Genomic DNA, 25496 nt, shown 5'->3' with positions numbered 1-25496 from the left:
ACCTGGGCATTCAGAAGTCTGGGGCACTGAGGCTGGGCCCCTGTCCTGGCATCTTGAGGTTTGAGGTCCTTGTGGCAAACCCACTCTAGTAGGCCTAGCACAGCCTGTTGTGACAGGTGTCTTGAGGCATAGGCCCCTGTGGTCCCCATAGGAGAAAGTGGTCCCCAACTTACCAAGCTCACAGCGTCTGCCTTTGAACCCTGGGTTGCAGTCACAGCTGTGGGTGTCCATACCTGGCACGCAGGTGCCTCCATTCTGACAGGGATTTTCTGAACAGTTCCCAGGGGTGTCTGTGAACAGGCCATGAGCAGTTAGTTGTCAGGACCCCAGAAGGCAGCCTATTAGCATTCCCATTTCTCTGTGCGCCTCTCTTCCTCTTGTTAAAGAATTTCAAAGCAGTTCACAGAAACCATTTCACCTATAAATACAGCAAGTATCTAATGCGTACAGACTTGACAAACTTTTATATAAGCACAACTCTGTCATTGTGAAATCAGCAGTAGCTCCTTAGTACCATAAGAAATTGCAATCCTTGTTCAGGTTTCCCTGATCATCTTAAAAATGTCATTTCCAGTGGTCTGATCTCATTAGGATTCTTAAGTACCCACTGCCATAGTTTGATGTGTCTCTCTTTTAATCTGTAACTTTTCATTTTCCTTCCCTCTGCATTTATTCCCCCTGCCCCCCTTATTAAAGAAACCAGGTCATTTGTCCTAGAGAATCCCCCTCCTGGATTTAACCTAATGCTTTCTTGTAGCATTAACTCATCCCCCATCTCCACGTTTTCTGTAAATTGAGAAATTTTTTGTAAATTGAGCCCCTCAGAGAGAGGGGCTTGATAGGATTCAGGTTCAAGCAGTCTTTGCAAGACCGCTTCACCCTTCAGCCACTCCAGGAGGCGGGACAGGTCTCCAGTTCCAGTTTTAGTGATGTGAGAACTGATTGTGAGTTTAGCATTGGCAGCCTGATTAATCCAGAAGGAAATTCTGATAGGCTCTGCACCGGATGGCTTGAGCGGTCACAGAGATCTTGAGTCTAGGTCACAGATCCATCATCTAACCTAGCCTGTCACTTTTCTGTCTCTTTAGCCAGAAAGTCTTCTATGACGACCTTTTTTCCCTTGCCCACCACCTGGTCACCCTGAATTATAATCCATCCAGGCAAGGCCAGACAAATGCTTCATTCCTGTCCTTTATTTGTACACTTGGAAAGTAAGCATTGGTCCCCAGCCAGCTCTTAGGGACCAGCACGTTGTGCTTTCTTTCAGCGTTATCATGAACTCAGATTCTTACATATTTGATGGGGGTCAGTTGGCTGCTGCAATTAGTCTTTTTGATGCCCCAGGTACCCATCCTAAGCCTGTGGGGGTCTTCCAGGTTGACTCCTGTGCCCTTTAGACAAGATCCCTATTGTTTTTGAAAAGCTTGATTGTTTTACAAGTATGTCCTGGGCACATTTTGTCCAATTCTGCTTCAGGCTTTGAATCAGCCACTTCTCAAAGACCTCTGGTTCCTTTATTGGGCATCTAGAGCCCATAGTCTGGGTGCCTGAGGTGCTCACTGCTCCTGGGGGAGGGGGGTCCCGTGCTTGGGGACTTTTTAGTAGAACTAGGAACTTAGATTTAAGAATAAATATAAGCAAATTGTGAGTTTATATCAATAGTTAAGGGAAACACAGGCCTTTACTTCCTTGATTTTTAAAAAAATTAAAAAAAATTTTTAAAAAGATTTTATTTGAGAGAGAATGAGCATTGGGGGGGAGGGGCAGAAAGAGAAGCAGACTCCCCTCTCAGCAAGGAGCCCCACGTGGGGCCCTATCCCAGGAAGCTGAGATTATTGAGCGTCTGAAGGCAGATGCTCAACCGACTGGGCCACCCAGGCACTCTTTAACTTCCTTGATTTTATATTGTGTCTCTTTACACTGAAAATCTTTGTGACAGTGATACAATTATTTTCATTACCCACAATGTACTTGTAACAGTTCTTAAAAATTACCAGCATTACTACAAGCATTAAGAGCCTTGAGTGCCACTTTAAATTTCTTGCAATCCTTGTAATAAGTTATTAGAATATATCCCTCTAGGAATGAATGACTAGAAGGCTATTTTTAAAATCACTTGAGATAACTTTTTCCTGTGTGGTTATGCCATCAACAGGATAAATGAGTTTATTGCAGTTTGTTTTCAATTTTTAGGTGTTGCTTTTTATGTGTGTCATGAAAAATGTTCTCCTTGGTTCTAAAATCTAAAATACAGAGATACATTCAGAGAAGTCTAGCATCCATCTCCATACTTTTACTTCCTTGTTCTTTCCTTCCTCATATAACCATTTTTTATTAGTTTTACTTCTTTTAAATACAAGAAAATAGGTATATTTATATTTCCCCTTCACCACTTTCCTATACAAAGGGGATACCCTAAACACTGTTCAGCACATGACATTTTAAAAACGATTTTGTTGAGGTAGAACTTAAATACCATATAATTCACCCATTTTAAGTTCTTAACATATTCAAAGATATGTGCACCCATTACAGTAGTCAATTTTGCAATGTTTTTTTTTTTTATCATTCTGGAAAGAAACTGCCTACTCTTTAGCTGTCACTCTCCATACCCTCACGCCCACCCTCAGTGCCAAGCAACCACTTATCTACTTCCTGTCACTGTAGATTTCCCTATTCTGGACTTCCATAAGAATGGAATCATATGGAGTCCTTTGTGACTAGCTTCTTATACTTATGATGTTTTCAAGGTTCATCTTATCTTACAGCCTGTGTCAGTACTTCATATGGTGGGATAATGTTCCATTGTGTGGATAGACCATGTTTTGTTTATCCATTCATCAGTTGGAGGACATTTTGGTTGTTTCCATCTTTTGGCAATGGTGCATGATGCTATTATGAACATTCATGTACAAGTCCCTGTGTGGGCATCTGTTTTCATTTCTCTTGGGTATATACATACCTAGGAGTATATACCTAGGAATTTTCTGGGTCATATGATAACTCTGTGTTTAATTCTTTGAGGAATGACCAGACTCTTGTTTACCCCAAAGCAGTTGTACCACTCTGCATTCCTGCCAACAGTGTTTGTAGTTCTAGCTTCTACACATCCTCACTGTGCTCGCTGCATCTCTTCATTCCAGCCATCCTAGCTGCTATGAAGTGGCATCTCACTGTGGTCTTGATTAGCATTTCCCTGATGACTGATGATGTCAGTCATCTTTTTCATGGGCTTCTTGGCCATTTGTGTATTCTCCTTGGAGAAACAAGTGTTCAGATACTTTGCCTATTTCTTAATTGGGTTATTTTCCTTTTATTCAGTCACATGAGTTACTTATATCTTTTACATACAAATGTCTTTCAGGTATATGATTTGCAGATATTTTCTCTCATTCTCTGGGTTGCCTTCTCACTCCCTGATGGCATCCTTTGAAGCACAAAAAGCTTTAAACAGTGTCTTTTTTTTTTCCCCTCTTTTGTTGCTCATGCTTTTGGTATCATATCTAAAATCTTTTGCCACACTCAAGGTCATGAAGATTTACACATGTCTTTTCCTAAGAGTTTTATAGTTTTAGTTGTTAGATTTAGGTATTTGATCTGTTTTGAGTTTATTTTGTATATGGTGTGAGGTAGGGGTCTGATCTCAACAAGGGTCTTGGCCCCTTGTTGAGATCAGTTGACCACAGATGTATGGGTTTATTTCTTGACTCAATTCTATTCCATTTATCGTAAGTCCGTCCTTCTGCCAGTTTCTCACTGACCTGATTACCATTGCTTTGGAGTAAGCTTTGACAATAGGGGGTCAAATAGGACATGGAATTTAGACACTATAAACAATTGTCCAGAGATATTTTATGACAACCTTACAGAACATGGCAGTGTGCAGGGGTATTTAGAACCTGTGAGCCTGGGCCAGCAGTCGTCACTCTTTGTAACTGGGACACCAGGCTGCAGAGCCTGACTGATAATTTGTTCCACTCGTGGGCAGCTGAGGCCTGAAGCCTGCAGTTCCTGCAGCAGTGGGGTTTCTCCCAGGGCACTGCCCACTATAGCCTCACCCTGTGAAGTCAGCCCGCCTAAGTCTGAGTTTGTTGTAACATGCATGCCCGTTAAAGTAAAAACAAAAACAAAAACAAACAAATAAAACAGAGATGACTGTTTTGAACAGGGTAGGAGACAGGGATATGGCTGCAGTCTGGAGTGGTGGCAGTGGGTGGCTCCTATGTGACAATAAGTTACAGAGTAAAGAGGTTTAAGTTCAGCCCTTGCCTGCTGTTGGCCAAGGATGGAAACTACCTGCCTCTCTCTGGTGTCCAGGGGATAAAACCAGGAGAGTTCCAAAGCCCTTTTGGGGTGAGGATTGGGAAAAACATGAAGAATTTGACTAGTCTTAGTGTCCACTCCAGATCTCCATGGTGGCAGGTTATATATAATCTTGGGAACCCTCCTCCTCTCCATGAGCTACCATGAGCTGTGGCATTCCAAAGGTCTGGCCTTAACCTGGGGGTTGCTTGATGAGAAAACGCCAGTCAAGAGTGTTAATTGTGCTCTTTGGGTGTCTAGGGCTCTCTGGAGATCCTCCTTTCCATGAGAAAGAAAAGTCTAATAGCTAGAAAACAGGCAGATATCCTACAAGGAAACAAGAGCAAGACTGACATGCATGGAGAGCAACACCGGACAGAAGATGACAAGGGGAGTGTTTGAAGAACTGAAGGTAGAGGAACTCTGAACCTCAAATTTTATACCCACTCCAATTGCCCTTCAAACGTGAGAGCTACTAAGTATTTTCAGGATGATAGGGCCTCAAACATTTGGCCATGTAAAGTACCAATAAGTACTTTGATGGGACTTAATAAGATGATTGTAAACTTTTATAGAAGACCAAGAGCAGGTGACACTGAGGTCAAAGGGACGGCAAACCTCCCTAAACATAGTGCCATTGAAACCCCTGGTGTTGGCTCTAGGAAGTCCAAACAGTGGATCAGAGCAGTGGACCCAGAGCCTTTGGTCAATACCAGTGAAAGATGCTTGATTGTATCAGCATCCAAGAGACACAAATCCAGATCCCAAGGGGCACCCTTCACACCCATGCTGCTGACAGGATCTGGAAACCCAGCAAGATCAGGTCTGGAGAGACTGATTAACCACATCTCTTAATCATAGCGGGACAACTGTCAACTGATGTCCCCACTTAGAAAACAATTTAGTGTCTTCTTGTGACTGGGGCTTTCATACACCCTATGCCCTAGTATCTATATTGCACATGTGCCAAAAGACATATGTAAGAAGAACAGAGCGGCCCAGGGACCATCTGAGCTGAGCAGACAAGGCTGTGGTGAGGTTACCGGCAAACCAGATGCTCAGTTGGGAATAAACGAGCTGCGTCCACATAGCAGCACTGATCAGCTTCACTGTAGACATGCAGCAAGAACACAGGTCAGGGAGGCTGTAAACAGCCAGGCTCTCACCTTATAACAAGAAACCTACAGTTCAGGCACATGTGGATATATAGCAAGAGCACTCGTCCTCACTGCCCACCCTACAGCAGAGCAAAGGGACCGTAAACACGAAATCCAGGCTCGAGGTGGACAGGGGGACAACAGAAGATACGAGTTCCTACTCATGTTCTAGTTCATGGGTTCCAGATCTAAAGGCCATCATCTTATCAAAAGCTAACTTACTTAAAAAAAAAATGCTAACTTAACTAAACTAAATAAAAGGTGCTGTCATAGACCCATATCAGATGTAACAGGAACAAAAAACCATGATTCACTGGGTGCACCTGGGGGCTGTTAATGATTTTTTTCCCCCTGCTTATAACCTAAAATCACTTTTTCCCATCCTCTGGTTAGCCTTCATCCCTTATGTTAGCAAACACTGCAGACTACAGGGACATCTGGGGCCAGTCTGGTACCACCTTGAACCTCTCCTTCAGAAGGCACCCAGGAGAGGTCATTCACATCCCACTAGTTCCTGAGTTTTATGAAATGAAATGTCTAATATTGGGGAGGGCTAACAACACAAACTGTACAATGAAACATGTGCTTTTCTCACTTATGAGGCAATGGCAACATGCGTGTCTTTACTCTGAACCCCACCTAAACTAACAGAATCATTCCCTGGCTCCATCCGACTCTTGCTGCTTGCTAGGGCCAGCCCTGGCTCCAGGCCTTGCACCACGAGGGGAGCCTGCTGGCTGTGACTTTGCTGAGGCCACTGTCTGCCACCACACTCTCCAGCGCAGGTTCTCCTGATGCCTCTGTCCTTGGGTAGCCTGGGGCAGGTCTGCAGGTGGCATGTATCTTCAGATGGGCCATCCTGGGCACTTGGCTCACCCTTAGCAAGTATCCTGCCTTCCTTGTGGTCTGCTTGCTATGCGAGCAGAGTCTGAACCACTGGGTCCTAGAAGAACTGTCCCTGGAGGGCCAGAGCCCCAAGGGTTAGAGCGAGGAGGGAAGGTAGAGCCAGAGTCTGAGTTGGTGTAAGGAACACATGCCCAAAGGGGAAATGCTGCACCCTGCAGGGATGGGTCTCCCCAGACAGGCCCATGCCCCATGTGCCCAGCAAGGCCCTGCTGGCCCTGTACACCGAGCATGGGTCTGTCTGGCCACCTTTGTATGGAACACAGTCAGTGGCTGCCCCTCCATGTCCACCGTGTCCTGCCGCACATCTCCTCTGTGGAGAGGTACGGGGTGAGCTCAGCTTTACGTGGAGGGAAGGAAGGGCCATCTCTGCAATGGAGGGCCAGTCCCTCCAAGGCAGTCCTGGATAGACTGGGGGGCTCTGCTTTCCAGGCTTGTTCCTTGTCTGTAAAAGCGTCGTCTGGTTCACCCCACTCTTTCCAGAATGACGAGCTTGGTTGCTCCTTGGGCAGCTCTCAGTCTGCCACTTCTTCACTATGGGTGCCCCCCCCGCCCCCACCTACGGCCCTTAAGGCCCCCCTAGGATGGTCAGCTCTGGAAGTCCACACCTGCTGACTTACTTTCCCCATCCTTGTCAATGCGGTGTTCAGGAAGCTGGAGGGCCAGGCTGACCTGTTCAGGCACCTGCTTTGGGTCTTCCTCCATGTTTTCAAGCTGCACCGGAGCTGTGGGTTCTAGGAGAAATCAAAATGTTCCAGTGTGCTGACCCCAAAGCTTGCTGCCTCATGCCCAGGATTGTTCTTGGGCTGCCTTCTAGAGCTGCTTCTCTCCCTGGGGCTATAGAGATTGCTGTGGTAAGGGCTCGGTGTGGCCCATTCATTTGCTGACCATCCCCACCATTGGGGCAGAGTCCCCTGGGCCCCAGAGCTGCCTTCAGCAAGATAGCTTTTCTCCAGGTGGGGGCCAGCCCTAACCCTCGGGCTGAAACTCAGAGCTGCTTTGGTGAAGGTCACTGGTGGCCTGAGCCGGGGCGAAATGTCCTATCTGATCCAATGGCCCCATCCTTCCAGGTGGCTGATGCTGTGCTATCCTTCTTAAGGTCAAATTCCACTCTCTGCTCCCTCCACCCCTGCTTCTTGGGGCTGTGGTACCTCTTCCCTTTACATCTACCCTCAGGCAGACCTTGCACTTGGCCAACCCTAAATGCAAGTCAGCTTCTCTGTGGGGTCCCTGCCTGCGCGCTTGGGCTTTTTATGATTGCTTCTGTGGCTTTAGGAGGGTGTCTGGGTCACACCCAGCCTGCATAGCTTCCTAGACACCTCTTCCTGGTCATCATGTCTAGTGAGCCCTTCTGCTCCTTCTCTGCTGGTCAGAGGGGCTTCACTGCTCCCACCTGCTCATCACTGTCCCTTTTCTTCTCTGGCCTGGAAATGTTTGTGCTGGTTGAGAATTCTCACTAAACTGGTAATTAGGTTCTGTGCCAGGGAATTCTGTGAGAACAGGACCTGGTTTACTGGGGAGGATGAGGCCTGGGCTGCCCTGCCTAGGGTCCTAAGGGCCTTGAGGGCAGGGACAGCCCATGGGCATGCAGCTTCTGGCCTGCTGTGCCACAGTCTTGGGGAATACCTTCTAGCCCAACCCCTCCTGCTAAACCATGTGGGAAGGGGCCAGGCCATCATAACACAGCGCTCATGCCCTGCGGTGCTAGGGCTAGGCAGAGTGGCCCTCTGGTCTGCCACAGGTGGTCCATTAGTTCAGGTTGAGCAGGATCTGAACCTGGGACACAGTCTCTTATGTGATGGAGAGGTGCAGTCTGTAGACTGTAACATGCGTGTGAATCACTTGGCTTCTTATTAAACACAGATTCCAACTGCACAGCTCTGGGTGGGATCCTGCCCATCTAGAAGCCCCATGGGTGAGGCTTGTGCTGCTGGTCCGAGGACCTCACTTTGAGTAGCAAGGAGTTAGATGGTACTGCGTTCTCTAGCTTCCTGCTCTCTAAGCTACACTGGGACTCCTGGCTTGGCAAGTCCAGCTTCTGCACCTCAAACCTCCTCCTGACCCTGAGCCCTGCCAACAGCCTGCACTTCAAACCATTCTGGCATATCGGGATGGCCCCTGTGAGCCTGTGCAGATGCAAGGGCCTACGTTTTGCTGCGTCCCTGTTGGAGGTGGTATCGGGTGCTTGGGGTGGTCTTTAAGCCCAGGTGCTAGGGGCCTCATCCCTCATCATGCTGGGGACATGGGCCTGAGGAGGTGGCAGTGAGGCCCCTGAGGCTGGCCGAGGCACTCACGCGATCTCACGGTGACCGATTTGCCAGGCGAGCCCCCAAACTTGGCACTCACTCGCCCTCTGCCGTCCACCAGCTCTGAGAACCTGCCAAGGGAGTCACCATGGGTCACCGCCACAGAGTGCGTGCCTGGGGCCACGCGCTCTGGGGGGATGGCCGAGGCTGCACCTGGGGGCCGGGGTCTGGGTTTCAGGCGCGTCGCGGTCACTGAGCAGGCGCAGCTCTGGCAGGCGTGCGGGCGGGGGTCTGTTTCTGAGCACTCGGGGATGCAGTCCCTCCCTGTGCCAGCGTCTGTCAGCGCCGTCTCTCGAGGCTGCAGGTGGGTGGGAGGAGTGGGTGGCTGCATGAGGCTGGTCCCGCCAGGCCTCTTAGAGGGGAACACTGGAGACGGTGTGTGTGGCCCCGAGGCCTCTTGCTGGCTTTGGGGACCTCGTGGGTTTGTCGCTTTCTAGCAAGCCCAAGCCCTGCTCCCTGCCCACTCCTGCATCCCATCCCAGGAGTCAGAGGGCCGGGATCTCCACCTGCAGGGCATGGCCAGCCACTCGGACCTGACAGGACACCCCCACATGCCCAGAGAGTGAGGATTAGGCTTCTCTGTGGGTCCCTGTCTCCTAACTGTGCCCCCAGCCCTCCCTTGGGCAGCTATGGCTGCAGCTGCATAGGGTCTTACCCTCTTGCATGGTGCCTGTGTATTTGCTCTTGAGGATTCTGTTCTGCCCCAGCCACTATCTGCCTCCCTGCACACTCGTTTCACCCCCATTGCCCTCTCCGCAGCATCCGTCTAGATGCACCCTCTCCCTACAGCACCTTCTCTGGGCTCCAGCATGGCAACAGGGTCATGCAGGACTTGCTAGGACTCCTTGGGCCTCCAGTGCGCTGGAGAGCAAACCACATCCTTAGTGTGGCCTGAGGCTCTGTGCTCCTCAGCTGTTTCCTCCCTTTGTGTGTCCACGTGGGTCTCCCTTCCTACCTCTCCCAGGCTACCCCTCCCCATGCCCATCCTGACCCTCTCTCCCATCTTTCTGTCCAGAGGCTCCTTGTGGGTCAGGCCTGGCTGCGAGGCCACTCCCTGGGGACAGGGTGAGGAGGGATATGCTTATGTTTACAAATTCCTAGTGCATGGACCCTGCACTGACTGTGAATTCCTTCCCCACTGATTTTCATACCCCCAAATTCTCCCGTGTGAACACAGTCCTGCTTTGTGGTTGTCTGATGTTCCTGGGGTGGTGTCGCCCATGAGGGTCCTGGGGCTGAGCTGTCTCCTGGGCAAGGATGCCACACCCCAAGGAGGGCAGCCCAGCCTGCTGTTCTGGGGGCCCACAGTGAGCATGAGGGGCTGGGCCACCTTCATGGCCCCGTCAGTCCTGAACAGACCGCAGGGCCTGGCCTGCGTGCTGTCCCTGCCCCACCATCACTGGCAGGGCCATACTTACAGGTGATGATGTAGAGGTGAGCAGGCTCACTGTGCAGTTGGTCACCCTCAGCACTCTGCACAGCGGTCACCGATAGCTGGTAGCGCCGTCCTGGCAGCAGGTCCCGCACCGTGTAGGACGTCAGCTTCCCGTTGGGGACATAGCGGCTCTTGGTGCTCTGGCTGGTGGTCACATTGATGACATACGCCTCCAGCAAGGTACTGGGAGTGGGGATGTCCCAGACCACATGGGCAGAGGTGGCTGTGACTCTGGCGGCTGTCAGGTTGGCTGGTGGCAGGGGCCCTGATAGGCATGGAGCAGGGAAGGGAGGTGAAAGGGGCCACCACCAAGTTTAAAGATCTGACACGACTGCTGAAGTCTCCTAGAAGCCCCGTGTGGTCATGATGGACAACGTTACAGTCCTAAAGGGTGGTGTAGAGGGGTGTTTGCAGCATCACCTCCTTCTGCCCGAGAGACTCCCCAGCATGCTGCCAGGAAGAAGCCATGGAGGCCCCAGGCCTGTGCAGCCTATCAGGGTCTTCTCCTTTTGATTGCCTAAGCCTGGCCATGTGCACCCTCCTCTGGGGTGTGGGAGGGGGCCAGGCAGGCAGGGAGTGGGCCAGGGTCCCAGCACTCAGGGTCAGTGCCAGGACTTAAGCCGGCCCTCACCATACTACCCGACCCTGCCATGGGCTGTCCATGTGCCTACCCCAGCTGGGCTGTCCTGGAACCTGGAACCTAGACTCTGCCCAGATCTTTCCTCCTTACCACACACCCCCTTTGTTCACAGGTCCCTCTGGTGTGGACAACATGACACACTGGCCCCCTCCATGTTGGGGTGGGAGGGGTGGTAAGGGCCAGGCCTCCTCCCCACCAGATACCCTGAAGACCAGAGAGTGGACACTGTGGGCATTCACCCACATGCCCTCTGGCCTTTCGCCCAGGAGCCTTTGGGTGCTGGATAAACACCCAAGCAGAGGACTTCCTGGGACACCTGCCCTTCCTGGCACCTGTGGAAGGGACCTGTGGGGTGCCAGGGCCACTTTGGTAGGATTTGGCTGGAGGGAGGTGAGAGCTTGCAAAGGTCCCACAAGACCTGAGGTTGTGTACTCACGAGTCCACACGTGCAGTGGGGTCGAGGCCAGGCTCTCAGTGGGAGGCTCCTGTCCCCCAAGCCCACTGAGGGCAGTCACCTGGATGGTGTATCTCCTTCCTGGCAGCAGGGACCTGTGGGCGGGAGGGCAGGGCGAGGCTCCACTGCCAGACTGTAACTGCTTCCACACAGGTGGGCCTAGCTGTGGGTGATCCTGCAGGTGGCCTCCTGAATGACCAGATTTGTGGCCTGAGACCTGTGGGTTCCTCACATGGGAACTACTCCCTGATCTGTCTCTGTCTAGTACAGGGCAAGGATCAAGATGGCTCACACCTGCCCAGGATGGCTGTGGTGCAGAGGCCGGTGTTCAGGCAGGAGAGGCCAGAAAAGGGCACTTGGAGATCACTATGCAGAAGAGGGTCAAGGAGCAGACCTCACTGCCCTCCTGCAGGGCCCTTGGCAGGAGTTCCCAGCAGAGTTCCCAGCACCCTCGTGCATGAGAGGACCTCGCTGCCCCCACAGCTCTGTGCAGTGTGGTTCATGCTAAGTACCCATTTCCTCCTGGGTACCCTGAATTGACAACAGGTGGGGGTGCCCCATGCCCAGCCCCCGATAAAAACCCTGGGTGCTGCATCTCTCACAGGCTTCCCTGAAGACAGCACCTCACACTCGTCATGCCTGCTGGTGGCCTGTGTGACTCCATGGAGAAGGGCCCTGGAAGCTCACCCCTGGCCCACCGACTTCTCCCTTCCTGTGCGTTGCACTGTTTCTCTCTTGTGAGTCCCAACTCGGAGCACAGCCTCTGCTGAGTTTGGGGGGGGGGGCCCTAGTGGGTGGTCCTGAAGACCCTGACTCAGTCACCAGGGCCTCATGTGTGTTTTTGTCACACCAGTCCTTGGAAGTGGGCAGTCCCCACAGAGCAGACCTGGGCGTTTGCGGTCAGAGACACAGCTGACTAGGTGGGGGTTTCTTCAACTGGCAGGTACAGATACCCCAGCCAGTCTCCCTCCCCCACTCTCCTGTCTTCCAGCACCGCCCTCCAGCAGGTGTCAGAAGCCTCCCTGGCTGGCGAACCCGAGTGGGTTGAGGCTGTGAAGTCTGAGCCTTCACTGTGGGGCCATTCCAGCATTTACTTCAATCCTCAGCCAGTCTCAATGACTGATGTTCATGTGAGTTGTATTTACTTTGTAGTTTTGTTGTATTTGTAATAAGTAAACATAAGATGTTTACATGCCTACTTTAAGGTTCTAACGTACAATTTGAACAATATAAAAATTTAAGACAAGTGTAGGGGTGCCCTGTGTCTCCCTTTCAGAGGGGCCTGCGTGACTCCGGCTAGGATAGCCCTGTACCACTCTCTGGGTGGCTTGGTCTCATTATCTGTGCGGGAGGCATGAACCCCAAGTTTTAGAGTGTCCCTGTTTTGTTGGGCACTTTCAAACACCTGTCTGGTAGCACCTGTGACGGGGAGAGGCAGGACTAAGGGCTGAAACAAAGGGGGTCTCTGCTTGTTAGGGCTGAGCAGGTGCTTGTGAAACACAGGAGGCACACACACACCCCTGCTTCTCAAGGCGGGCGGGGAAGGTGGGGAACAGCAGGGGAGGGGCACAGAGGGAGAAGGGAGGAAGTCCTAGAGCCCAGAGGGAAGGGAAGACCGGCCCCCTGCTCTTACCCAAATGTGAACCTGTCCACACTCTTGTCCATATCAGTGGATTGGTCCTCCTGGGCCTCAGGATGTTGGATGGACACACGGACGCCACTGACAGTGGCATGACGGATCCTGTGCAGAGCCCACCGCACTGAGATGGTGCTGGCTGTCACATTGGTGACCTCGAGGCCCTCAACTGGGCGGGGTCCTGGGGGGCAACAGGCCCCTTAGCTGGTGGTGGCACCTCCTCACTCTGGGGGAGGGCAGGTGCTTGAGACCATGAGACAGGACTTAGGAAGTGTGCTGTGTGGGGGGTCACCGAGAGGGGTCCAAGTGAGGCACTGACCCATCTGGGCTTGCTGGCTGCGGCCTTCAGCCACAGAGCGACTAGGGTCAACCAGATAGGCTCCTGCCTGGGGTAGGGGTATAGGCAGCTTCACCAGAGGACTGCGATCTTGAGGCCATGGGGTGGGGCCCTTGGGACACATGAACCATGGGACCTCCTTTTTCTTTCCCCTGGCTGTTCTGGTTGCACTGACAGTGAATATTTGGGCGATGCTGCAGCCTACTGAGGATAAGAGCTAGGGAAATCTTGGGCTACTATGGGGAAGGGTCTGGGTAGACCACAGGAGCCAGGAGGGGAGCCCTTGTTTCCTGGCAGCACAGTGCTCAGTCCAGTGGGCAGCATCCCTCCTGCCCACCCTGGTCTCCTGGGGAGACCCCATTCTCACTCTGATGGTGGAGGGGGAGGGATGCCATTTCTTTCTAAAGCCAAGCTCAGGCAGAGCCCACTCTGCCCCATAAGCTTGCTCTGGTCCTCCTGCTGGTCTAGGTGCATTCTCAGTGCCTCTTAGCTGGCCTTCCCATCACACACCTCTCCTGAGTCTCTCATCTCATCCCTTGCTTGGACTTCAGTGTCCTCAGGGTCAGTGTCTGGCTCAGGCTGGCAGGTGATACCCGGGCACCTTCCTCCTTCCATGAAGTTTCTGTCCATGCCTCTGAGCAACCTGGCCTCCCTCCTTTCCTGGGCATGAGTCCCCATTGGTGGTGGGTCCTGGCTGTCTGGCTTCACAGTGCTCTTGGGGATGGCCCTGCCTGCCTGCTTTGACCTGCGCTAGTACCTGGTGTGGTGGGAGCAGAGCCGCTGTGTGCTGGCTATGCTCTGAACCCCTACCAGCTGCCCTCATGGACCCTCCATGCTGCCCAGGGGACCACTGCCCCATGCATGGTCCTTCCTCCAGCCTCCAGCACCCCCTTCCACAGTCTCCCATGCCTACCTGGCCTCTACCTACCATAGGTTTCTCTCTGTGGAGGACCAGGCCCTCCCCTGTAGATCCCAGAAGCAGATGGGCCAGGTAAGGCCCCCAAGGCCTCCCTAGACTATGCTTCCCCCTCCTGTGCAGCTGCACCCCCAGAGGCATCTGCCCTGGCAGCCCCCTTCCCTAAAATTGCCACCAATACACTCTGTCCCCACCCCCTCAGAGTTGCTGTCTCCCTCCTCAGCATGTTGGGGTGACCTCCTGGGTGCCTTGCTTGTCCCTTTGGCACCCCCCCAGCATGGGCTGGCCCCTGGCAGGTGCCTTCTTGGGGAGCCCCCCAACTTCTCTCATGGCCTCACTCCTAAGGCATGGCGCTTTGGGGCCCTGGCCAGTGTGCCTCTCCTGGTGGCCCCAGGCACATCCAGGTGGGCACTCACGTGTGCGGGTCAGCAGTAGCACTGGCCTGCTGATGTCATTCTTGTTGTTGGCATTGCGCTTGACCGAGAACACAGAGATGTTGTAGGCTCTGCCGGCTGCAAGGGCGTGCAGCTGGTGCGAGGAGTGGCTCCGGTCCACAAAGTCTGTGCGGCGGTAGGCACCATCTGAGGATGTGTAGGTAACTGCGTAGCCATCGAGCATCTGCCTGGCGGCCCGACCTTCAGGTGGACGCCAGGAGATGGAGACCCCACTCTCTTCCACTTGCTCCACCTTGAGGGCCGTTGGTGGGAAGAGCTCTTCAGGGTTTCCGTCAAGAACAAGGGAGGGGTGGTCAGCTGTCAGCCACAGAAACCCTGGCCCCCAGCCAGGCGTCTCACCTGGTGGCTCTTGGGCCTGTCCTCCCAGGGTGGAGGTGGGCAACTGCTGGTGGGGAGCCTGCTCCTGTTGCCACAATGGGCCGTTTTACCTGGTCTCTGGCCAGTGCCTCCTGGAGGGCCTCATGAGTGTGTGTGCAGGTGACTGCCTTTGCCCTCCATGGCGGGGTGTGTGTGTGTGTGTGTCTCAGATGTGTGTGTGCCTGTGACTGTATTTATGGCTCCTGGGCTGTTCTATACCCCTTCCTGCTGCTTGGGCAGAGCCCACTAAGTGACTGCCTAGACACTTTGCCCTGGGGGTGCTCAGAACTTTGACCTGTCCCCTGAGGGGTCTGTGCCCTCTGAGGGAGGAGGGAGGTCCACCCACTGCGCTGGCACCTTTGCCACCTCACCTTTGGCACAATCCTTGCCCGTGTAGCCCACTTTGCAGGTGCAGCTGTGGGACCCATTGCTGGCCAAGCAGTAGCCGCGGCCCCCACAAGGGCTGGAGAAGCAGGGGTCACTCACTGGGGAAGAGGAAAGGAGCAGTGAACACTGGGGCCTTACCCGCTCCCCCAGCGGAACCCTTGCTGTTAGGGGCAACAGGTCCTTCCTGTGTGGGTGTGTTTGTGGGGTGGATGTGGCTGGAACCATCACAGGAAGCGATCTGAAGAGGTGAGGGAGGGGCTGCTCTCTGAGGGAAAATGCAGGGCTTGCGGAGGTCTCACCAGGAGGCTGGGCACGTCATCCCACCACTACTCCCAAGCCAAGGTAGCCTGGTAGGTGGTGACTCAGGGTGGGGTGAGCACAGGGCTGGCCTCTTCTGGGGAACAACTGGCAGCCAGGGCAGCCTCCCTCTGCACTGGGGCTGTGGGCATCGAGAGGACCTGAGCTCCCCAGGCCAGGGCCAGGACCCGCAGGTTCCCAGTGAAGCAGTGGAGCCCCCTTATCACTGTCATGGCCACTAACTGTGTTCTAGGTGCGCCCGTACCCACCCCAAGCTTGTACAGTGAGACTCCTTGGCCACAAATGGCCCCCATGGTGCTTATGCCAGGGCTACCAGCACCCACAGTCCCTGGGCCCAAGACCTCACCCCCAGCAGAAACTTCACCAGCCCAGCAGCCTTGCACAGCCCACACAGCCACACAGTGCCGTGCTGCCAGTCAAGCCCAGCATCAGGGCTAGAACAGAACCTGCCCCTGGGACACTACACACCCATCCTAGGAAGAGAGCTGAGACCAGCAAATTGAAGAGACAGTTGCAGAGAGTTGCAAGTCCTATAAAGAAGGAAAATGGGCAGAGAATTCCCAGGTGTAAGGAGAGGTGGGCACTGGGACGCTGGGGCTGCAGTGAGTTCCGCCCACCCAGGCTGGCCATGGAGCCAGCCTTGTCTTTTGGGGTGAAGTGGGGCCATTGGAGGGACAAATGCAAGAGGTGGGTAGCTAGCATCAGGGGACCCAGCAGAGGCCTGAGTAAGGGGCCTCTGGAGGAACTGGGGCTTGGCCTCTGCCTCCCTACCTGTCTCACAGTGGTAGCCGAAGAAGCCCTCTGGGCAGACGCACAGGTAGGCCCCGCCACCGTTCTCACACCGGCCTCCGTGCTGGCAGGGGCTGGAGTGGCAGCCATCCACCTCTGGAGAACACCCAGAGAGTTGGCCAGAGCCGCCAGGGGGTGTCTGGGGGAGGGAGGAGAGGATAGCGGGAAGAAGGGAAGGGGGATCGAGGAGAGATGCCAAGGAGAGATGCTGGGGCGGGGGGGTTTGCTGGGGAAATCCCCCTTAGCCTTGGAGCGTCCTTCCCAGGGTCCCTTCCCCTGGGGGGCCTGTCCAGCTGGGCCAGGGGCCCAGCCATTTCCCTCTGCTCGCTGAGCGGCCCAGGGTCTATGCTTGTTGTAAACAGGGCATCCAGGGCATCACGAATATGGGTGAGGGCCCAGCCACTCAGGGGACCCACCCAAGCACAGTGCCTACCTGTCTCGCAGTGGACTCCAGTGAAGCCTGCAGGGCACTGGCAGACAAAGGCCCCTGGGAGGTCCCTGCAGGAGCCTCCATTTCTGCAGGGTTGTGCTTGGCACTCATCTGTCTCTGCAGAGACAGGGGCACTTGTTTGTCTCTGCAGAGACAGGACAGGAGGCTGCAAGGCCCTACACAGACTCCAGAGAGGTGGGACAGAGGTCCCACATGGCCGTACACAGGGCTGCATGGCCCTGCGTGGGCTCTATGTGGACCTCCAGAGGCCTCCACAGCCACCAGGATTTCATGTGTGCTCTGAGGCTTTAGCCTGATGCCCACCCTCTCCACTGTCCACCTGACAAGGGCCCTACCCCCAGGTCACTCCCGCATTTCACTGTCCAGGCTTCTCAGGGGCCTGGGCACATTCTAGGTCTGGCTCTCCCTGGAGCAGGGTCTCTGTCTCAGGGCTTAGAGCCCTACCCAGGTGTGCGGGGTACAGGGCTAACCCACCAGTGTACCACACAGGCCTCCTCTCCCTCTGCTGGATTGGAGCACAGGGCCAGGAGTCAGGGTATGACTCTCTCCACCCCACCTCCTCTAGCCCTGGGGCAGACGCTGCAGAAGGCAAGAGGAGGTCAAGGTCAGCTTCCTCAGCTGGGCTGTCAGTCTCCCTGGGGAGGTGGAGGCTGAGATGTTTGTAAAGAGTGCAGGCTGTGCTGGGCCAGGCAGTCCGGGAGAGGGGTGGGTTGGAGTAGCGCCCTGCCCTCTTACTGGAGCACAAATGGCCTCCTTCCTGTGCTGTGAAGCAGGAGCCCCCATGCAGGCATGGGATGCACACTCATAAGCTTCTGAGAGGGGAGCCCCAGTTTATAGGCACCAGGAGAGACCCCAAGAATAAAGCGGTGTTATGACTGGAGGCACATTTACTGGATGTAAATTAGCTTTGTTCTGAGGAGCCGGACACAATTGTTAGCACTCCTCAGCGTGGGAGAGACCTAAAGACCCTGGAGAGGAAGGGTTGGGCAGTGGGCCCCCGGGCGGTGCTCATTATGACCTCGAGGGCTCTCATAGAGCGCAGGACTTTACACTGTGGCTGGCAGGTGGCCAGGCCCCATCTTGCCAATTCGCTTGCAGCTACCACATATGAGCCCAGTACCTCTGGGGACAAGGATACTTTAGGATATTTGCCACAGGCTTGTTTTGCATTTTAAACTGGGAATTGGGCTCTGGAATTCCAAGTGTTCAATTTAGAAAAGTTGAATTTTAATGCTTAAAATGTAACAAAATAAATGGTAGTAAGTAAGACACCCAGGAGCTAGAGTGCTTACTATCTCGTCAGGTCAAATGCACTTCCATGTCCCTTGTGATGCGGATTTGGGGGCTTATGATGTCTTTGCCTCTTTAGTATTTCAAATTTCATGAATTACCTGAACAATTTATGGTTTTGTTTTTGCTATTTATGAATTTTATTAAAAGGATATAGTGATAAATGTATTCTCCTCTCACTGAAAATGATATTAATGAGCTATCTCCATGCTGTCGGCAGGGGGGTGGGAGTTCTCTGTGTGAACACAACAGTAATAGTCAGCATCCATAGTGGGAGTCTCTTGTACTCTGTCCATTCTCGATTGCTGGCATTTGGGTTTGTTTTAGACTTTTTCGTTATTATTTTTTTAAAAAATGATTTTATTTCCTTTCATAGCTCCTGGTATAAATGTGCCCATTTTCTTAGATTTAAACCTAGAAGTGGAATCTCTGGGACACAGTTTCTATGCATGGTCAAATTGATAGGCAGATTACCAAGCCCTTTTCAAAGTGTTTCTTTTTTTTTTTTTTTAATAATTTTTTAAAAATTTTTTATTTTTTAAAAACATATATTTTTATCCCCAGGGGTACAGGTCTGTGAATCACCAGGTTTACACACTTAACTCAAAGTGTTTCTATCAATTTATGCTTCCTCCAGCAATTTATAAGCAATCCTGTTGATCCACATTACCACCAGTAGATGGCTTTCTAGACTTCTGCAGTTTTGTCAACTGAATGCACATCCCTGTGCTTTTGATTTGCATTTCACTGATTACTAATATTTCTCTTGGCTATTTTTTGTTGGCTTTATTATCTCCTCTTCCATGAAAGGCCTCCTCAGTGTTTTGCTGATTTTCCTACTGGGTTTTCTTTTCTTATTGATTCATAGAGTTCTTTATATATTCTTGAAACCAGTCTCATATGTATGTATGTATGTATATGTGTGTGTATGTGTATGTGTGTATATATATACATATATATGTATATATATATAATTTCTTATATAGTCAAGTTTTGTGCATTTTTTTCTTTTATAGTTAGTGCATTTTTTGTGGCTTAAGAAATCTTTCCTTATCCCAAGGCCAAAAAGATACCACATAAAATTTTGTAGTTTTAGGGGTGCCTGGGTGGCTCAGTGGGTTAAGCCTCTGCCTTCGGCTCAGGTCATGATCCCAGGGTCCTGGGATGGAGCCCCGCATCTGGCTCTGTGCTCAGCGGGGAGCCTGCTTCCTCCTCCTCTCTCTCTCTGCCTGCCTCACTGAATACTTGTGATCTCTTTCTGTCAAATAAATAAATAAAATCTTTAATAAAAAATTTTTGTAGTTTTAGAAAAACATTTAAGTCCTTAATTAATCTGGAATGAATTCTTGTGTGTGGTGAAGAGTAGGGAACAATGTGATATTTTTCTAAATGCATAACCATTTTATTCCAGCTGTTGTGAAGATTTTCTCATATGCTTTTATAGAAGTTTATAGTTTTAGCTTTTATACTATGTCTATAATTCATTTCACATACATAAACATTTATCATATTTGGTGTTATTATATATAACATTGTTCATTTTATCTTATTTTCCAAGTGTTCACTGCTAGACTGTGAAAATATTAAGGTTTTGTATATTGCCCCTGTCACTTGAATTTGCTTATTTATTTCATAGCTTTTTTGGTAGAATTTCTTTGGATTTCCCCTGTGCACGACCATGTCATCTTTCTTCCAGTAGATGTGACTTTTATTTCCTTTTTGTTACCCTGTCGGGGACCTCCAGGACAATGCTGGAAGGAATCAGTGAAATGGACACACTGCCTTGTTACTTATCACAGCAGTACGCCTCTCACAGTGAAGTACTTTATTACCTACTGCTGTTTCGTTGATACCCTTCATCAGGTTACAGACAGTCCCTTCTGTCTACTCTTAGTTTATTAATAGTTTTAAGTAGTAGTTGAATATTTTCAAATGATTTTTCTGCATCTGTTGAAATGATTATATGGTTTTCTCCTTCATATCCTAATATGGTGAATTACACTTACTGATTTTCAAGTGTTAAACCAACCTGTACTCTTAAGATAAACCCCACTGGGTCATGATATATTATCCTTTTTATGTAACAATGTGTTTGATTTAGTAATATTTTGTTAGGATTTTTATGTCCATGTTCATGAGGAATATTAGTTTGTAATTTCATTTCTTTTTCTTTCTTTTTGTGGAGTGCAGTGCAGAGCTTGAACTCACGACCCTGAGATCAAGACCTGAGCTGAGATCAAGAGTTGGATGCTTAACACAATGAGCCACCCAGGCACTCCTAATTTTATTTTATTTTATAACATCTCTTTCTTGTTTTAGTATCAAGACAATACTGATCTCACACAATGAATCAAGAGCTCTTCTTCCTTTATTTGAAGAAGCTTATGTGGAGTTAGTATTCTTTTCTTCAGTGTTTGATACAATTCATCAGTGAGGCAATCCAGTCCTGCCATTTTCTTTGCAGAAAGGTTTTTAATTACATATTAAAATTCTTTAATGATATAGGGCTATTCATATTTTCTATTTATTGTTCTGTCATTTCTGGTAATTTCTCTCTTTTAAGGTATTTGTTCCTTTTCTTTAAGTTGTCAGATATATTGGCCTCAACTTGTTCACAGTATCTCTTCCTTGTCCTTTAAATGATTGCAGGATCCTTAGTGACATCTTCTCTTTCATTCTGATATTGCTAATTTTTCTTTTTTATTTCTTGATCAGTATAACTAGAGGTTTATAAATTTTATTGAACTTTTCAAGGAACCAGCTTTTGGTTTCATTGATTTTCTCTGAATATGTCTTTTATAATTATATTTTCTAATTATTGTTGATATTTTAAAATGCAATTTTATTATAATAACCTATATCCACTAAACATACTACATTTTCTATCATTTTCAGTAAGTTACTTATAGATTAAGACAACCATACTGCTTATAGATTAAAGCTTGCTTATAGGTTAAAGACAACAAATACTGATATTTTTACTCCCTACCTTCATATTTTCATGATTTTAGTATCTTTTTCTTACTTTATTGCATTGGCTACACTTCCAATATAATATTGATGAGGCTTAGTGACAGTGGGCATCCTTGTCTCCATTTTTTTTTTAAGAGATGGAGAGAGAGAGGTGGGGGTGTAGGGGGAGAGTGAGAGAGAATCTTGAGCAAGCTCCATGCTCCAGTATGGAGCCTGACACAGGGCTTGATCTCACAACCCTGAAATCATGACCTGATCTGAAATCAAAAGCTGCACACTTATCTGACTGAGCCACCCAGGTTCCTCTCGCTGTCCCCAGTATTAAGAGGAATGTCTTTCTATTTAGGATAATGTTCATTTGAGGTTTGAGTAGAGGCACAGTAAAAGTACCTCAGAAGCTAATTTCCATTTTCCTGTTGGTAGCTCAGTGTGACTGAGTCAGATCAACAGAAGCACAGGTTTTGAATTCCAAATCCTACCTCTATCAAGGATCAGGAGACTCATTGTTCCACAGCTCTCTTGATGTAACCTGTATTCTGTCTCTATACATGTGTAAAGTTAGTGCTTGGCCACACATAGTGTGACGGGTCTGGCTATGCCCAGCCTAAGCACACTGCTTTGTGGGATGATACACACTTCGGGGGTTATGCAGGCTCTGCTACATCTCTCTTTTAAGTTTTTCCTCCAATAAGTCCTGTATATTTTATACCGCATGTTATTAGAGGTATGTATGTGCATGTGTGTGTATGTGTGATGTGATTTTTATCTGGTAAGAAGTACTTTTTTATTCCTTATTTGGTAAGAGTTTATTTCATGAATGGGTATAAATTTTGTCAAATGCTTGTTACACATTTATTGAGATACTTATATGCTTTTTCTCTTCCAGTTGGTTATTATAGCAGGTTTTCCTGATATCAAACTAATCTTGCAACAATCAGGCTTGATAATGGAATATATAGTCTTTATAGACTGTTGAATTTCTGCATCAATGTTCATATGTTTAACAGATTCATCATTTTACTTTTACCAGCTACCCATATCTGGTGTTGGTATCAAGGTTATACTGGCCTCGCAGAATAGATTGGCACATATTCTTTATTTTCTACTCTCTGGAAGGTCCTGCATAATGCTGCAATAATCTGTTTCTCTGCAATTTGGTAGAAATTACCTATAACATTGGTCTTGGAGTTTCTTTGTGGGAAAATGCTTCTGCTTCAATTCCTTTAGACATTTATAGGATTATGTAGGCTTTCTAACTATCCTTGAGTCATTTTTGGTAAGTTATATTTTTCTGTGAGTATTATTTCCATTTCTCCTAAGGTTCCAAATCTACTTGTATAGACTAGTTGATAGTATTCTCATCTTCTTAATCTCTGCTATATCTGTGGCTATGTCATCTTTTTCATTTATAAGGATTTTTATTTGTGCTCTTTGTTTTTGTTGATCAGTTGATATAAGTTTGTTCATTTTCATAAGCTCTTCAATGAACTAGTTTTGGTGATCTCTTCTTTATACTTTGGATTTAACATTTCATTAATTATGCCTCTTACTTGTATTGCCTTTTTCTTTCTACTTTTTTTGTATCATTTGTTGTTCTTTTCTTAACTTCTAAATCCCAACATTTAGCTCACTAATTTCTGAACTTTTCTAACTATGTACTTAAAGTTCCCACAAAGCACAGGTTTTGCTGCATCAGACAGGTTTCTACATAGAAAATGGTCATTAATACTCATTTTAAATTTTCTTACTGTCCATATTTTTTCTTTGATCTATAAGCCATTTCAAAGTATCTTTAAAAATATCTAAACATGGGGATTTAAAATTTATCTTCTTGTCCTTAGTAACTCAATTTGTTCTGTGTGTTCAGAGAATGAATTAGTTCAAATTGTTAGCTGTATTATTTGAATCTTCTTTTTGCAGATTTTTTTTGGGAGGGGGCTTCTTAACCTGAATTGAGAGAGGTGGTTCAAAATCTCATAGTATTATGGTAAATTGTCAGTTTCTTCCTATTAATTGTTGTTTTATATATATTGACACTATTGTATGAGATGCTCGAATGTCTGCAATGATCTTCTTGGTGATTTGGAACCAATTATCATTGTAAGAGACCTTCTCATCCTTAATGATGCTTTACATTTTAAGAGAGTATATTTTGGCTGATATTAGTGTAGCTAAACCTGCTTTATTTTGATCTGTATTCACCTGATTTTTTTTCCATATTTTACTTTGTCTTTTTAAGTTTATGATTTAAGAGTATCTCTTCTAAGAGTGTATAGCTTTTTTTTTTCTTCTAGACTTATTTATTTATTTTAGAGAGAGAGGAGAGGGGGCAGAGGAAGAGGTAAAGAGAAAATCTTATGCAGACTCTATGCTGAACACTGAGACTGATGTGGGGCTCAGTCTAATGACCCTGAAATCACAAACTGAGCCAAAACCAGGAGTTGGATGCTTAACCAACTGAGCCACCCAGGTGTCCCTAGCTTGTTTTGTTTTGTAATAAATCTGGCAATCTGTCTTTCATCTGGAGAACTTAGCTCATTCATTTTGTTTGTTTGTCTGTATTTTTTTTCTATCATAATCTTAACTCTGCCCTTTTTCTGCTTTTTTTCTCTCTCCTGTTAAGAGTGAAAAACTTTCCTATAATATTTGATAATCTTCCCTTCTCTTACTCCTTACAGAATGTTCTAGGTTTATCTTACTATTTGAATACTATCTTAAAAAAAAAAAAAGACCTTTTTTGGGTAAGTCTTGAAGCTGTGTTTGCAAGAGGGTATTATTTTTGAATAATAGTTTAAATAAAAATTTTTAGGTCTTAAGTTTATTTACTTCCATATTTATCTTGATTGGTATTTGCTGAGCTTCTTAAATTTGTGGGTTGATGTATTTACTCATTTTTAGAAAATACTCAGTCATTATCTCTTCAAATATTTCTTTTGCCTATTCTGCCCTCTCTCTGAGACTCCAGTTATGTGCTCGTTTGTTTGATATTTACGACAGATTTTGTGTGCTCCCTTTTTTAAAAAAATCATAAGTAATTCCTAATGCATTTCTTTTTTCCAATCTTTGGTTTGAATAATTGTTGACATGCCCTTGAGTTCTGTGACTTTTTCTTTTGTAGTATCCATTCTATTGGTAAGCCTATCCAATTTACTCTTCATTTTAGATGTTGTATTTTTTATTGTATTTTTGAAAGTTTTCTTTCCTCTGCTCAAATTTTCTGTTCTCTCATTCATTTTGCTTCTCTTTAACATATTGATAATGGTTATTTTAAAGTCCTTGTCTGCTAATTCAAACATGTGGTTCATCTGCAGGTCTGTTTCTATTGACTGTTTCTTCTTGAGGTTATATGTCATAATTTCTTGCTTCTTAGACATACTATACACAAGAACAGAGAGACCAAAGTAGAAAATACCTATCCCTAAGATTGCCACACTCTGCTGTGAGTCAGAAAATTAGCCTGAGCAGCTGATCTCTGATATTATCCCAGAGGTGAGCTGGGCTGGGCCTGGTGCACAGGGCTCATTAATGCCAATCCATGATTGATTTTAGATGCCTGAAGGTTGGAACAGACCACTCCCTCCGGGGTAGACTTGGGAATCTCAGCCTTATGAGGGCATTAAATTTCTCTGCTTTCCAGACCAGCCACTGTCTTCCCATGCACTTAATAAAAATCCTGTGGAGGAGAATTGGTGAATGCTGAGCACTTGCTCTGCATCTATATGACTCCTGATTCCAACCCATCATGCTTGCTCACATAATCATTGAAGGATTAGTTGGATTTCCCCAGGTCCTCAAAGTGCTCTGTCCAAACTGGATTTGCTCCTGGGCTGACAGCAGTCCCCAGTCTTTCTCACCCAGGAAGGGCTCATCTCTACTTCTTTGCATACTGATATGCATATCTGATAGGTTAAATGATATCATTTTACAGGTTCTCTGGTTCCTAGAAATTACAGTGAGAGTGATGGTGTTTTGTGACTGTCTCTATGCTCACTGAATGGATCTCCTCGGTATTTAAAGTCTACCATTTCATTATCTTATATTTGATGGCACTGTTGAGAAGTCTGTTGCCAATGGGATTATCGTTTTTTGAAGACTCTTGTTCTTTTTTTCTCTAGATAGTTTAAGAATTTTTTTCTGATTGTCTCTGATTCTTAAATTTTGCTATAATGTGCTAATGTTCCTCTTTTCTCCTGTTTGATGTTCGGGGGCCCTTTCAGCCTGTGGTGGTTCATTTGTTATTCTGGGAACTGAGCTCCATAGTGGCTCCAACATTTCATTGTGTTTTTATTTTTCTCTTTCTTGGACTCCTGTTATCTCAGTGTTGACACTTCTGCCCTCCACAGTGCCTACATCTCATTCTCACAGACCTCCCCGCTTCTCTGTGGGAAGA

General features: G+C 48.3%; 1 protein-coding gene across 9 annotated transcripts in view; it reads right to left on the bottom strand.

Moving 5' to 3' along the window:
• SNED1 (sushi, nidogen and EGF like domains 1) overlaps window positions 1-25496 on the bottom strand; it is an 81780-nt gene that overhangs the window by 9664 nt on the left and 46620 nt on the right. For 7 of the 9 annotated variants that reach the window (XM_059393897.1, XM_059393899.1, XM_059393898.1 and 4 more), the window contains 11 exons: window positions 16826-16939; window positions 16375-16488; window positions 15270-15383; window positions 14503-14799; window positions 12831-13014; window positions 11180-11292; window positions 10087-10368; window positions 8822-8966; window positions 8657-8739; window positions 6983-7096; window positions 174-290 (listed from right to left, as the gene is read on the bottom strand). In XM_059393897.1, coding sequence (XP_059249880.1) covers window positions 174-290; window positions 6983-7096; window positions 8657-8739; window positions 8822-8966; window positions 10087-10368; window positions 11180-11292; window positions 12831-13014; window positions 14503-14799; window positions 15270-15383; window positions 16375-16488; window positions 16826-16939 — 1677 coding nt within the window. Of the gene's footprint in view, window positions 1-173; window positions 291-6982; window positions 7097-8656; window positions 8740-8821; window positions 8967-10086; window positions 10369-11179; window positions 11293-12830; window positions 13015-14502; window positions 14800-15269; window positions 15384-16374; window positions 16489-16825; window positions 16940-25496 lie in introns of those variants that run through there. The other 2 variants (XM_059393902.1, XM_059393906.1) reach the window with 2 other exon arrangements.

This window comes from Mustela nigripes, chromosome 3 (genome assembly GCF_022355385.1).
Source record: "Mustela nigripes isolate SB6536 chromosome 3, MUSNIG.SB6536, whole genome shotgun sequence".
NCBI lineage: Eukaryota > Metazoa > Chordata > Mammalia > Carnivora > Mustelidae > Mustela > Mustela nigripes.
This window is presented reverse-complemented; position numbering and strand designations above follow the sequence as displayed.